Here is a 15,678-nt window from a genome sequence, read left to right as displayed (position 1 = left end):
CACCTAGAAGACCCAATAAAATCACAAGCCTCAAAGACTAATCCTGCATTTTCTCTTTCTATCTCTGCTTTCTCTTTCCCTTTACTTGGTCCCATTATTGTGCTATTGCTTTTCCAATTAAAATGTATCACTGACCAAGTACTCAACGAAAATAGAAATGTAGTCTACCCCTGTCACCAAGGCTGTCTTTCTATGTTATAAACAGCTTCATTTCTCCACTACTAAAAATAGTCCCAGAGCAATTTTCTTCAATGTTCAGGAAACAAGTCTCAGTTTATTAGATGTAGGATTCCCAACAACCATAAACTGATATCTGGTCTACTTCTTCAGACTTAACTGTTATCATACCCTGGACCAATTTCAAAGTAAAATAATTTCCTTGACACTCCTTCCATTGAGAAAAGTCCTAGACTTAGCTAGAAAGCTATTGCAACTGATGGTCCTAGGGAGAGGAAACAAGCTCTTTCATGGGTTTGGCTTCTGAAAGTCTGTATGGTTCAGTAGATAGTCTTACAACTGTGTATTTAAAGGAAAATGCAGCACTAAGTAGATTCAGTAGATTTTAAAAAACAGAAGAGCATATGAGATTTGTAGGTAAAAGTGACCAAAGGGGCTATAGAAAGATTTAAGAGAGTACAGGAGTGGATTTGATCAAACATATCATATGCATGTAAGAAACTCTCAATACAATTGAAACATATACTCAGAATTAAGATTTAAAGATTATTTTAAAACCCAGATTCTTCCTGTATTATGAAAGACACCTCCTACAGAAGACCTTTGCAAACTCCTATAAAATGATTACTGTCAAACTAATAGTTTGTAGAAAGAGGGAACAGCTTCAACAACCACATCATCAAGCAATCTAATTTCCTTCAAAATCCACAAAAGACCTTTTGCTAATATCTGCACTTCAGAATATGTGCTGACATACTATGGGCATATGCTTAAATTTTGCTAAGAATTCACTAAGTCATGAATGAATCAGAAACTTAGCTTCTGTCACACATTCTCTTTTAGTAGCTGGGTGGCTGAAAACAGTATCTTCATGGCATTTGAGACAGCTTAAAGTGATAATTTATGCCATCAGCTGACTATGAACATGCATTATAACTTTAGTCTCATCTATAATTTCTGCAGACAGTTAATGAGGCACCTGAACAGCTTGCTTTTGTGAGATCTCAAGACATTAACTAAAGAGAGATCACTGGATAAGCTATTGCAGATTCAAGTCTCTTGTTATTTTGGAGCATCCAACTTTAAGACATAGGAAGCTCAGGAAACTAGGCTTATACTTCTCTCAGTGTATTATCATAAATTACATTTCCACAATGTTTTCTCTCATACTCAGCTTTTAGAAATTCTTCTGCTATCTTGTAGCTCTTTTTTTATTTTCATCTACAACCTTCATCACACAGTAAAACTACATCTCAATATACAGAGACCTTATTTACAAGTTTGCTAAAGTATAACCACCTTAAAAGTAAACTAAACTCTAGAAATGGACTAAACAATTTTTCTAACTCCTGAATTAAATTAATTTTGACAAAAACTTCACAGTTTAAAAAAGGAATAAACAGTATTTCTAGAGACTTAAAGCACAAAGTATTACACAGTTTGTTTACAAACTATTAATCTATTTTTTCATGAAAATAACTCTTTATTATCAAATTCACAAAATTATAATAAATCAATTTCTGTTTAATAAATGGGCGGTTTCATAAAATATATTTTGAGTTTTTATCCTGGGGCTATTTCCAATTTATTGTGATGTTATATGTGACCATCAGCGCTTGTGAGTTCATTTGATTAAATGATGGCTAGGTTTCAAAACATTTCTCATGGTATATATCTCAGCCTTAGAGGAAGAAAAGACTAGCATAAAATATAGCATATAATATGAAGATTTTAATCTGAAAGCACTTAGAAACAAACAATGGGGAAGATAAGAGGTGAAAATATAGAAAGGAGAATACAAAGAAGAAAACCCTGAACGAGGCTTTGTAATAGAGATAGATGATTAAATTCTCAAGGTGGGAAGTTCACTTCAGTTGATAAAAATTTTTCCCCTAGACTGATTCTATATTCAGCCACCAGGTTTCTGATTACAGCCTGAATTTCCATATTGGCCTATTGGCCTGCAAGGTTCCAAGCAGTAGAGTTCCTGCTGACACATTTAGGAAATGAAGCTTCCAGGGCACATTTCCTGGATTTTACTTATAAGATCAGTCTCTGTGAAACTATGCAAAGTTAAACTGATCTATCTACATTCAGTTTTCTTCTCTGGAAAGTAAGATTAATGCCTGTGTGACATGGTTGATGTGCGGACTTGGTGATAGAACATAGGCTATTTGTAAGGTAACTGGATCATGGGGAAGGGTGCCTCTATGATATCCAATGTTATTTCCATTCTTATTAGAACATTTTCACCACTTTCTTTCTCGGACACCCAAGTTCTCCCGGTTTGGGTCCTATTTTGTAATCTGACTCTTTGGTTTCATCTTTGTAGTCCTGCTCTATGTCTGATCTCTATAAACATTGGTGAGCTCCTGATCCAAGGCCTTAGTTTCATCACAGCTTTTGGTGACTTACTGCACCTAAAGTTTTATAGCTATATACTATGTCTCCATAATGTGTATCCTTAAACTCTATTCTCCCAATGCCAATGTCCTTTTTACTGATATGTGGGTCAGTAGATTGACTTCTTCCTGCCTAACAAACCCACTTCACCTAATATATTTTCATTTCAATACAAAGAAACACCTTTACACAGCTACTGCCAACAATTCTAGAACCCCCTTTCGAGCTACCCATTCCACTGAAAATCTGTCAACTTATTCTACTGATACTTCCCTCAAACCACATTTGGAATTCAACCTTCTGATCCCATCTTTCATGAAAATACAGGTTTTCTCCATAATCAGCTATTACCATTCTTTTACACTCAATTCAACAAAGTGACACTTTCATTTCCAGTTCTGTTCTTAACTCTTCTCATGGCATGCAATAGCTTCCCCTGTACTAGGGAGTAAAAGCCAAAATCTTAACTCTGGTGGTAGAGTCAGCTGGCTTCCTATGAATTATATCCTGTACTTTCACTGCCTCCTTTCCCCAAATCCAGCAATCTCTTCTCAAAATGAAACTGACAATAGTCTGAGACAGCCTCACAGCAAGTTCTCTGCTAGGTCAGGGTCATCATTTTTCAAGGCCTTTCCTGAGTATCTTTACTTACATTTGTAAAAATATGACTCCTGCATGTTAATTTCCCCTTTCCCAGATTATTTTTCTTCACCCATTAAATGATCATCACATATTTTGTTGATCATTCAAAATTATCCTAGTTTGTTTTTAGAATGTGGTCCTCATGACAACAAACTCTTTTTTTTAATACGTTTTATTCTATGCCACATTGACAATGTCTCCATGATTGTTTCGGAAACACTGAAGGCTTAATATCTTCCTGTTAGGTAAATTAACTGTAAGATGGTTAACTGTGAATCTAAAGAGAATAAAAAATGAATTAAAATTCAAGGTAGAATAACAGTAATACTAAATTAATGGTAGAGTAACATTTTATTAACTATAAAGGAGCCATTACTAAAATATTTAAATAAGTGTGCAGTTCTACTGAGTATGGAAAGAAGTGAATATTTTTGTCTTCTTAATTATAGAGATACCATTACTTGGCAATATTTTCACAAGTTATTTAGTAGTCGAATCGACTTGATTGATTAGAGGATGTGATACAAGTGAGGGGGGCATAGTTGAAACTCATAATGTTTCTGGTAAGCCAATGTATTGGATGATTCAGGAGATATGATGTTGAAGTGGTAGAAGGAAGCAAAATAGTGAATTTGGTGGTTATGTGCTAGGTGTTGTAGCTAGGCATGCTATGTATAAATCTGTTCTACAACTTTATCTAACATTAGAGGTGAGATCAACAGTCCATCGGCAGCTTAATCTCTCATTCATGCCACTCCACTGGCAACTGCTGAAACTCACATGGGCAGTCTTTAAAACCAAAACTATAGAGATGTCTTCATAGCAACAGATGTGTCAGTGGGTGTCTAGTCTTTAAATAATAGAACAGATGCATAAACACAAAATATATGCATTGTATTAGATACTTACATGAATGATGAATGTCTATGCATGTAATCATGTACATGGAGCACACATACACACACACACACACACACACACACACACACACACACACACACACACACCTGCCCCTCCCTCACATCCACTAACTCACACGCATGTGTGTTCAGGTTTGCTTTTAATATTAACACCATCAATCTTCTTGGTTTCCCAATGCCATAAAAGAAACATTTCCCTTCATTTATATGTGCCTAGGGATGAAAACATCATACTTTTGTTTTCTTAAGATTATAAATTTTCATACTTGTTTTCATTTTCTTAAAACTTTGAGTCCTTGACTTAAGAAAGAACACATGATAGACCACAACATAGAACTGAGCAAAGTAACTAATTGAAGCCAGGATCCCAAGGGCTTAAATTACCAAAGCATCTCTGTCATCTTAAATTAAAGCTCCTTATACACATTTCAGGATTTATAACCCTAGGACAAAGAGCTGAAAATCATCCCAGATTTGGAGTACATCTCCCCGAAGGAAATGATGGTTCCTGGAAGAGAAGCCCTGAGAGGCAAATGTTCTCAATGGAAGAGGACACTCAGAACAATGTGTGTGGCAAGGGTCATGGAGTCCAAGGGGCCTCCTAGGGAACTCAGAACACACACCCAGGGGTTCTGTCAATCAACCTGAGAGTTCTGTAAGAGGAACTTCACCCACATGGAAAGTAGATATCTTTGTTATTGGCTCTCAAAAAATAAAATGTAGAGTAGAAACTGACCACCTGGGGATAATACCCGTGTTCTCAAAATAGTTGGTTTTCTACCTAAAAAGACTTAGGATGATAACCACACCTTTACCACTGGCATTATCCAAGTACTTATTTTCTTAACTCTACTTCTAGGTTTTTTTTTTTAACAATTCAGTTCTATAAAGTATTATTCATTTCTTCATGTGATTTAATGTGTGAGGTGGTGAAAGTCAACAATATCTGAAAGTAGGGTTGGAAGTCATTTCTAACAGAAATTTTTAAAGAAAAAAATATCCTCTCTTTTTTATTGCTGTTTTTACCCTTTTGTAAACAAAAGGTTATCTTTCCCATATAGTGTCATATGAACTAGATTTATATATTTTATTATCTTCTTGATTACTATATTTTACTAGTTATTCCCCAGGAAGCTCATCCATTCATTACCTAGGTATTGCTGGTTGGATTGATGTGCTGAGAAATGAATGGAGGTCCTCTAGAAAAACTGACAGTGCTCTTAACTGCAGAGCCATGTCTTCAGACCCAAGGATGGTATTTTTGTTAGATTAGTCATGCTGTTAATATATTTATTAGCCTCTAATTAAAACTGAATAAATTCACTGTGCTATTAATTGTAATTAATTACATTTCTGAATACTAGATCTTTTCTAGCATTTGGCTCTTCTAAGCAAAACAGAACACAGAAAGGAGTGATAGTCATGAATGGCTTTCAGCTGTCAGTGACATCACAAAGCAAAAGAACTTCATTCATGCAGCCTATTTTTTTTTTTACAATTATACACATGTTAACAATCTTGGAAAGCTGCATATCATACTCTGAATGCAGAAGTCACACCCAGAATCACAAAAGGAACTATGGACACAGTGAGCAATATGAGCAGTAATGATTATTGTAAATGACATAGAAAAAAAAAAGTTAACCTTGATTCTACATAGAGTAGATAAAGAGAGTATGATACAAGATCTTTTACAGTAGATCTTTCCATACACCTGGATAATCTCTGATTATTCTACTTGCCACATTGAGACTAATTATAGCTGAATGTTAAGAGTAGCTCAAAATACATTTTAATATCATATTATGATAAATTGATGAATTTATAAAAATTGAATTTTAAAGGTTTCAGAATTGTAACTATGAATCTTTTTCAATGCTTCCCCTTTCTGTCATTTTAAAATGACACATAGTAATAGTACACTTGTGGGGTACAGTGTGTGGTTTCCGTACTTGCATACATTTCAAGATGATTAGATTAGGGTGAGTGGCATGTTTACCACATAAGACATAAATCATTTCTGTGTTACACACATGAAAAATCCTCTCTACTACCTATTTTGAACTATTCAATCAAAGTTGCAAATCAGTTACCCTGTGAGCTATAAAGCATTAGAAATCATTACTCCTGCCCATATGTAACCACTCATTTTCAATTCCCTCTGAATTCCCAGTATAGTCAAAACTATTCTTTTCTAAACTTTTTTGAAATCAACTGTCAAATCTTCATGTATTAGCAAAAACCCATGACAACTGTCATTCTGTGCTTTTATAGGTGTCATATAATGTTTCCCTAAATAAATTGGAAAGAGAAGTAAAACAGATTTGTTGTTGTGTTTCATTAAAATTTACTATGAAGAATCTACTGAGTATAATTTTCTCTGATAATGCTTGCTTTCTAATAGTGACAAAAATAGGGAAAATATGTTGTTCTATTTACTTTCTGAATGGTATCATGAGAGATAATGAACAATGAGTGTAGACAAATTTGAAGTTAGAAAGTGATTAGAGTTTGAACAAAAGAAAAGTAATGTGAAGATCAATTTTGGGCAGGGATGGGAAGACTGTAGTATTTAAAGGATGGTCAAAGAATCATCAAGTGTTTTAGCTAAGTCATACCACAGAGAAACATTAGCCTGAGCAAGAGCAGCTTGCTAATGTAGACTAAGCTTCCAATACTGAGGACCATTTGTGAGATTCAAACCAGGGAGGGAACACATGCCAGGCAGGTTCAGCATTATATACATACACATATAACTTCATACACAATATTTTGCCATCACATTTTATCTTCTTTAGCAAGTAAGGAGACCAAAGCACAGGGTTGTTAAGTGTCACCTATCATAAATAACTGGGGTCACAGGGGTGACAGGTCTCCCAGTGTCTCTCTGAAGACTTATTCAGCCTTGGTGCATGTCTGTAAGGGATCACCTTGTTTGGGTTAATTTATGTAGAAAGTTCCATCTTAACTGTGGTGGGACAAATCCCTGGCTCCATAGCTACACAATTTCTATTATAACTGCACAGTTCACCAAGATGTATAGACTTGAGGCTGGTTAATTTTGGTGTGTGATTTTTTTGATCCAATTACTTTACAATAAACTTTTAATAAAATCTAATTAAATCCAACTTAGTACAATAAAATGAAAAGTTTATCCAGTCTTAAATGAAAAGTACAGAAAGAATACTTTTATTAAACCCCTGCAAATAAGAATAATTTACATCTTCCCCAAAGGGTATGAGTGGAGCCAATTTATATTTAAATATAACATATAATGCAAAACATCCATGCATATCCACCAAGAAGCAGAAGAAAAGAGACATGTATCCCAAAAAGGAAATAATATCAAGGAATTCTGGACAACACATTCTGCATCACAGACACAAGAACAGAGTGAGGGAAAAGTTGACAAATGACATCTTGTCAAAGAGTCGGTCTGCTTTGTCCAGAGTCACTTGATTTAGATTACTCTTCCACTACTATTCTTGCCTCTTGTTCACTCAAATGGTTAAAAAAAAATGGTCTCTAGGAAGGATCTTTGTTGTTGGTAGTAAGAACCGACATCTTGCCAACTGTATAAAAATAAACTAGTAATAAATAAATGAGATTTCTTCTCCTGTCTCCTTTATTCTGAAAAAATCCAGGAACTTATATTATCATGTTTCATTTGATTTTGTTTTGTTTGTCTTCCCCCTCACTCCAGTGAAATTAAAAAATTTGGCTAGACATCACAGAAAGCCAACATGTCCTTAATAAACAAAATGTTATTCAAACAACTTAAATCAGGATAATGAAAACCATCCTCATCATTATACGAATGAGGAAATAATATTTTGGTAAAATTAAGCTTTTTTATCACTCACAAACAACTTCTAATCAAAGTACCTTACAAAGAAATGAGAGTTAATATACACAGGACAGTGCATCCACAGCAAAGCTGGCTGGAATTTCTGGAGTCAAATAAGTGACACTAATTAGGGACTAGTTTTTGAAAATAGTTTTGATATTTTAAATTTTTTTCTCTCAACCAGGCATTGGTGGTGCACGCCTTTAATCCCAGCACTTGGGGGGCAGAGGCAGGCAGATCTCTGTGAGTTCGAGGCCAGCCTAGTCTCCAGAGCGAGTGCCAGGATAGGTTCCAAAGCTACACAGAGAAACCCTGTCTCAAAAAACAAAACAAAACAAAACAAAATTCTCTCAAATACTGGGCTGTGAACATGAAATTAGTTTCATGAAATTAGAACATGAAATAGTTTCAGTACTATTCAATTTCAAAGATAGAAAAAATAATATTTATGTGTTTCACATATTTCTGTATTTTTAACAAAGATGAGTTATATTTTTACATTTTCTCAAATATCAATTGAGAAACAATACTATTTCTTATATATTATTATTTAAAAAATATTCTTCCTATTTTTGCACCAGAACACATTAACCCACATATCTTTCTTCAGGAACAAAACTACTGGTTGACACGAAAATTGTTAGCTTTTGGCCATTTTCCGATGTTTCAAACAAGGTGACCTAGAGTTCTATGAGACACTGACCAGCATGCTGAATGCATATTATTTGGGGGATGTGATTCAATACCATGATCAGTTAACTTTAAGTGAAGAATAACACCCTTCATGATCTTTTTATTCTCCCTAAATCTTAAGCTTTATTTATTTTTATGTGTATATATTATGCGCACCACATGCATTCAGGTGCCTGCAGAGGCCAAAGGCCATTAGATTCCTGGAAATGTAGTTATAGGTGTTATGAGCTACCTGATGTGGGTGCTGGGAGCTGAACCTGGTCCAGTTACAAACAGGCTCTTAACAACTGAACTGTCTCTCCCGTCCTATCTATCCTAAACAATGTGAATTCAGTCAGCTGAACAGTTCTACAACTTTGAAGGAAGTTTTCTAGACAAGGGGTGTTTCCTGTCCCTCCTGTGGGGCTGCCTTTCAGATTTCACTTGCCTATAGTCAGCTCTCCCAATCACATAAGCTGTCCCTGCAAGGACCATAACTCAGGCTACACAAACACATACATGTACACACACACACACACAGATATATACACGATACATAATCTTAAAATCAGCATGTTCTCAAATACTCAAAAGTACTACAAATAATAATCCTTGTCTTTTGAAAGATTTAATCAATATGCACTATGAATAAAACATAACTATACCTCAGGATACCAGGATTCAAAAGACACGCGATAAGTACCCAAGTATTTGGCTGGAGGTAGAAACCACAGCACTTGGCTTCCACCAGGGATGCTTTGCATGGTTAGACATCTAAAAGTCACCGTTAGAAAATAAGCAACAATGTGCATCCTAAAAATACGATAAGCCTTTCTGGTCAGATCCAAAGAAAAGGGGTTTGAGCCTTTCTTCCACAAGTCACATTATCTGGGTCACATGAATATAAAAGCACATAAAGGTAACTAAAACTCATAATAATTTAGGAAGTCAAACTTCTTCTAAACAAACTCATTTTAAATGCATCCCCTGCCCCCTTGCTTACCTAGACTGCATATCTTGCTGGGTTTTGACCTGACTGGCTTCCGACTGAGGAGCAGTGTGAGTCACTCGCTGTTGAAGCTCCACCAGGGACTGGTAATACTGCTGTTGATGGTGCTGTTGCTGCTTGTATCGAGATAAACTGAAAAACAGTCCTAGAATGGCTTTTAAGTTTCCATTTCTTATTTCTGTATCAAATGGAAAAAATGTAAAACATGGTCAAATAAATTGAATTGATTTTCCTATATGACTAAAAGTCTAGATGTAATCCTCTTAGACCCAATTTATGAAGATAACAATGCAAGTTGTTCCCCTTACTCACAGTTTCGGTTGATTATGAATCTCTCAACTCTGCCAATATTGCAAAGTGGCTTGTTATATCACAGAAAAGGGGCGGCGGGGGGGGGCAGGAGGAACAAATCCAACTAAACAAAGATGCTCTATGAGTTGTGGTTTCCTTTATTCTTGGAAGAGAACGTGTTCACTGCCTTGGGGTAATGATTTTATTTTGCACACTGCTTTTCTCCCAAAGGCACATAGCAGTTGCCCACATAGACTTGGCTATGGAGAAATGAAACTACTTAAACATCCATGTCTTGCACTTAAAAATACTGTTGTCATGTGTATATATCATAAGATCAATTGGGTTTATAGCAATCAACATTCTTTCCAAAACATCACATGCCAGCCTAAACACATATTTGGATGTATGTATTTAACTTTCAAATATGCACACATGACTTCAGGAGAATGTATCATATCAATTTTTAGTTGAAATGTTATTGTTTTACATTCTACTGTTCTGTTTACTTCATGCTATATGTTACTGAATAACAACAATTAACTTACATAACTCTAAGGGATTTATTGAATACACATCTTCTCAAACAGATAGGGTTCCTTTATGAGATTTTCAAGTGTGGCATAATAAAATCAAATACCCAAATTCAGCTAAACACAAAGTTACTTTTTAATATATATATATATATATATATATATATATATATATATATATATACTTGAAATTTCATACAAATACACAAAGTATGTTGAGCATAACACACTCACTCTCCTCTTCCAATGGTTCTCACACAACACCTCCACCATGTCCCCATGTTTCATTCCCTTTCTCTTCTCAAGTTATAACCTAATCACCAGGAAAAGTGATGTAAGTAAAGCCTGATAATACTCCATGTATGGTCATATTTTAAATAAAACTTGCTGTTGGTTACTAAATATTTTCCCCTGAGGTGTCATGTTCCCTTCTGGAGTTCAGTTACACTAACAAGCTCTGAGGATTTTTTCTCACTGATGACTTATAAGCTAACCCTGACTATGCAGTATAGTTGAATCCCACAAGGTACACATATGATTGCTCCTTTTTTTCTACCTCAGACACTCCTTATAATTTCCATGATCTAGGAGAGTGATTTTTATCATTGAGGCTACAGTAAGAAAATAATGATTTCACTTCTTGTAAACTTAAGTGATCTTGTTCACAAGGTTTTCCCATTTGCATATATATATATATATACATATGTATATGTATATATATGCCTAATTTAGAAAGTATTTTTAACAGTTCATATACTTTTAAAAAATGAACCAAAATCAGTAGTTTTATATTAATAAAATTACTATGCAATATGCAAGAGATATAAAATGAACCATGGAAACAATTCTTGCTTGCTTTTGGCCACTTACTTAGCAAAACCTGGTCACAGTGGAATTTTATTCAAATTCTAAGTACTAGAACCAGTAGTCAGATTTTAATATTAGCCTGCTAGCCACTGAATAGGTAATTGAATTTTATATCATAGTGTAAGTTTCATGTTAATAAAAGCTTAGTGGAAAATCAAAATATGCAGATAGCTGAGAAAGTAAAGTAATTCTATTAACATCTTTTATATTGCAGAAACACATTTTTTTAAAAAAAAATTCTAGTGATGCCAAGATTTAAAAACTTAAAACTGTTCAATATTTGCAATTTTAGTGGCAGAAAATGTTTTCAAAGCAAATTAATTTCAGGAAAAGTTAAAATGTTAAACTATTTTCTAGTATCTGTCAGAAGATTAAAGATGTTATTAGCTTCCAAATTATTGTCACTAGTGCAGATCTGAAAGGGTTTACTATTTCAGTTTCTTGTAGTTGATTTTTTATTAACTGTTTTGAAAATTTTCTAAATGTTTCCTAATAATACATTAAAATCACTCCTTTCTTAATTGTTTCACTAATAGTCCATTTGGTTATAAACTTTCTTTTCACATGTTAATAAATATGATACATAATATTAAGAGTGAACAGATGAAAGGAAAGAAAGAAATATGTGGCAATGATGGATGATGGGAAAAGGCACAGGAAACATCACTTTCATTTTAGAAAGGTCATTTCATTTTAATTATGGCAAAGGTTATGCTAGATTTGGTGGAATATTGAAAATGTCACCTTTATGTGCGGAAGAGAGAAAGACTCTGAACACAGAAATAAATGAAAGAACCAGTTCAATTTTTCATGTTGACATGCCAAAATTTAGTATAATTTAATTTTCAATCAAAATAATGTCAACCTATAATGAACTCAAAATATTCACGAATAGTACTTACTAATATTGGTAGTCTAAGTGTGTAAGAACTCATTGTCACTTACATAAATTTACACATATTTGACTGTCATTATTACCTTGGACATCATGGAGGCATTACTGGCAAAATATTTTACATGAATTATAGTATTTATTTGCATTTATAGCCATGTATTAACCAGGACTGATATAATCACCTATCCATATATTTAAGAAGTTAAAAATCTCTGTATTAGTAATAATATGGAAGTGCTATGTTGATTCATCTTCATCCTATATATTGACATAAAGAGCAATACTAGAAAATGCAAAACTATTTAAATAATTAAAGCATACAGTAACACTACTAGCTATCATGTGTGCTTTATGTAACTATGAATTTTTTTCATTAACTAAGGAGATTGGCATGGCAATGCTATATCTGTAACATTATGTAAAATTCTCTCAGAACCAATTGATGCTATTTGTGACAGCAGTGCAGTTTCTTACCTTCAGCCGATAGGCCTTGGACATTCACTCCTCGGGCTGCTAGAAAACTAAGGCAGACCTCAACATTTTCAATCTGCAACATGAAAAGCAGTGAAAAGGCCACTTAGAGAATAACTCTTCAGTAAGTTCATGAGCGAGAATGAAACAAGAAAAAAAAATTAATACTTTACATTCATTTCATTCTAGAGAGAGTTACCAGAGTTTTACTAGAGTTATCTTGCCTGAATACAGAGTGACCATAAAGCTTCCATTGTCCCCTTTGGTACTTGGAAACAATTGATAAAAGCACAATCGAGAATGGCATTCTTGAATCATAGCAATCCACCTACGTATCTTAAAACTAGATTTGCATTTTATGAATAAGTCTCAATGAAAACATCCATATGAAATGAGATTGCAGCGTGGCAATTACTAGAATATTAGGATGTGGGATATTCGGTTAGCAATATTTGTTAAGTTTCCAGAAGGTGGATGAAAAGGAGTGCTATTATATGAAATAAATGAGACCTCTTTTAAACTCTAAACCACAGAAATCATTTTTTTGAAAAAAAAAGTTTGCATTTTGACAGTTGAGGAAGCCCATGATTAAATAAATGCAAGTAAGAGCCTTCCTATTTTAAAAGGGCAATGTGCATAACTTTTAAGTAGTCATTTTATTATGACAGTCAGCTTGTAACCATTTAAAATGGGGGAGGGGCACTGAATCTACCAGGCAAGAGATTGCTCTCAATGCTGGTCATGGAATTATACAGGTAAGTCACCTAGATGACTTTTTTAAAATATTCTAAAAGTGGTACATGATAAATTAAATATTTAAAGTTAACAACTAGGCAAGGCAATTCATTTCTGTCTTATTTACTTCTCATCAAAAGCCACACTGAAGGACCCATGAAGTCTGGCCACTCAGCATCACAGGAAGACTGCAATGCCTCTGAAAATAACAATATATCCTATAATCCATCTAGCCAAATGGACAGGTTATATTCTTCCTTAAACATAATCTGTGTAAAATGGGCTCTGAATCAAGGCATCCAATGAGCTATTTTCTTGGCCAAGGCATACACATTTGCTTTGGAAAAAATTATTGAAAGTATTATTGAAAGTACTTTGTTGTTAAAATAATAGAGCTGAGAAAAATTGACCAAAATGTAGCCTAATATATTTTGTTCTACCATCAATATCTGAGTCTTCAGGAAGGTTATGATGTTGAAATTTACCTCAGATGTTTTCCCATGCTGCTTTGCTTTAGAAAATGATGAAATAAGAAACAAAGGACTAGGGGAGATAGATCTCTAGGTAAGACAATTTCAGTGCACATATGAAGACTAAGTCTAAGTCTTCAGGGATCCAGTAAGAAGTTGGATGTGGTCATGACAGCTAGAAACACAGTGAAGAGTTAAGGCAAAGCTGGAAACAGGAGGATCACTGAGACGTGCCATCTATTGGCCTAGATCCAACTCCAGAGAGACTATCTCACTATAAGGAGGTGATTGAGAGAATAGGACACCAGATATCCTCCTCCCTTTAGTTTAACTAAAGACATCAAGACACCCATGCTGAGATTTCATAAGCATGCACTCTCATTTACTTGGGGGTTGTTAGCATGGTATTTGTGTGTGTTTTGCTTTTGGTGGAGGGGGGGATTTGAGACAGGGTGTCTCTGTGCCTTTGGAGGCTGTCCTGGAACTAGCTCTTGTAGACCAGGCCTGTCTCGAACTCATAGAGATCTGCCTCTGCCTCCCGAGTGCTGGGATTAAAGGTATGTGCTATTTAAAAAATGATTTATTTTTCATTGCAGGTATGAGGGTATTTATTAGTGTGAGGGCAATGTGTATGCAAGTACAGTACCCACAGAATCCAGAGGCATCAGACACCCCTGAAGCTAAAGTTGCAGGCAGTTGTTAGCCACCTAACAGGGATGCTTGGAAACAGGGATGCTTGGAATTGAACTCTGGTCTTCTGTAAGAGGACGACTATAGGATTCTAATCATTGAGCCATCTCAATAGTACCTAGCATAGCATTTTGAATGCAATGGGGTATTCAATACATGCTTGAATAATAAAGGAGAATGTAAGGCAATAGATCAAATTGTATTTATGAATGAAATGGATAAAATGAAAAAAATAAGAGTGAATCAGTGGTCTTTTAATCCAAAGTCTACGTGTTATAAATATACTTATTCTCTGTACCAGACTCCAGGAAATAATGAATCATCAAGTTAATTGGTTGGGGCTCCCTATCAGTAGGTATTTAGATTGTAACTCTTAAACTAAATCTAACCTATTTTTGGCAGACAAAGAAGTAGACATCCAGAGCTATCACAGAGATAAGCAAATGAAACAAAAAAGCAAGAGTATATTATGTGATGCAATTATGTGAAGCATATTATGTGAAGCAAATGAAACAAAAAAGCAAGAGTATATTATGTGATGCTCAAACAGCAAAGGAAAACAATAAAAGCAGAAACTAAAATGGCTGTGAGCATTAGACTGAGATAGCCTAAAGATACTGGGATGATGGAAGTGTATTCTGACATAAATAACAGATGCACATACACACATGGACACACATGTGTGTATGTAAATCAATTGGCTATGTATACAATGCTACAGTATTTTATGTATCATTGAAGCATGTTCTAAGAGAAATATGAATTTCTCTTAGAACACTTTAAACATTTTTCTACAATGTTTATCTCAATTTGAAAATAAGGACAAATTATTAGTCTCTGTAGTAAGAGTATTACAAATAAATTCATTCTGAGTTCCATGACTGCCATATTCCTCATCTGAAACAATTATCAGTCCCAGTTTTAGCTGATAATCACTCCACAGACTTGAACATTCCTATTATTGTGTTAGCAATTTTAAGTCCTTTTTCATTAAGTAACTTACCTTTTACTGGTACAAAATGTCTAGTTTCCCTCTTTCATGTGTTATTTTCATCA

The 15,678-nt window shown here is 34.6% G+C and overlaps 1 protein-coding gene across 7 annotated transcripts in view; it reads right to left on the bottom strand.

Moving 5' to 3' along the window:
• Window positions 1-15,678, bottom strand: part of Nav3 (neuron navigator 3) — a 219,292-nt gene that overhangs the window by 187,000 nt on the left and 16,614 nt on the right. For all 7 annotated transcript variants that reach the window (XR_004772196.1, XM_027392445.2, XM_027392446.2 and 4 more), the window contains exons 3-4: window positions 12,731-12,803; window positions 9,665-9,848 (exon numbers count right to left, since the gene is read on the bottom strand). Coding sequence is in view for 6 of the 7 variants with exons in the window: in XM_027392445.2 (XP_027248246.1) it covers window positions 9,665-9,848; window positions 12,731-12,803 (257 nt within the window). In the remaining variant the exon portion in view is untranslated. The remainder of the gene's footprint in view (window positions 1-9,664; window positions 9,849-12,730; window positions 12,804-15,678) is intronic.

The sequence above is a fragment of the Cricetulus griseus genome, assembly GCF_003668045.3.
Source record: "Cricetulus griseus strain 17A/GY chromosome 1 unlocalized genomic scaffold, alternate assembly CriGri-PICRH-1.0 chr1_0, whole genome shotgun sequence".
NCBI classification, from domain to species: Eukaryota; Metazoa; Chordata; class Mammalia; order Rodentia; family Cricetidae; genus Cricetulus; species Cricetulus griseus.
Note: the sequence above shows the minus strand (reverse complement) of the source record. Positions and strands in the feature narration are given on the sequence as shown.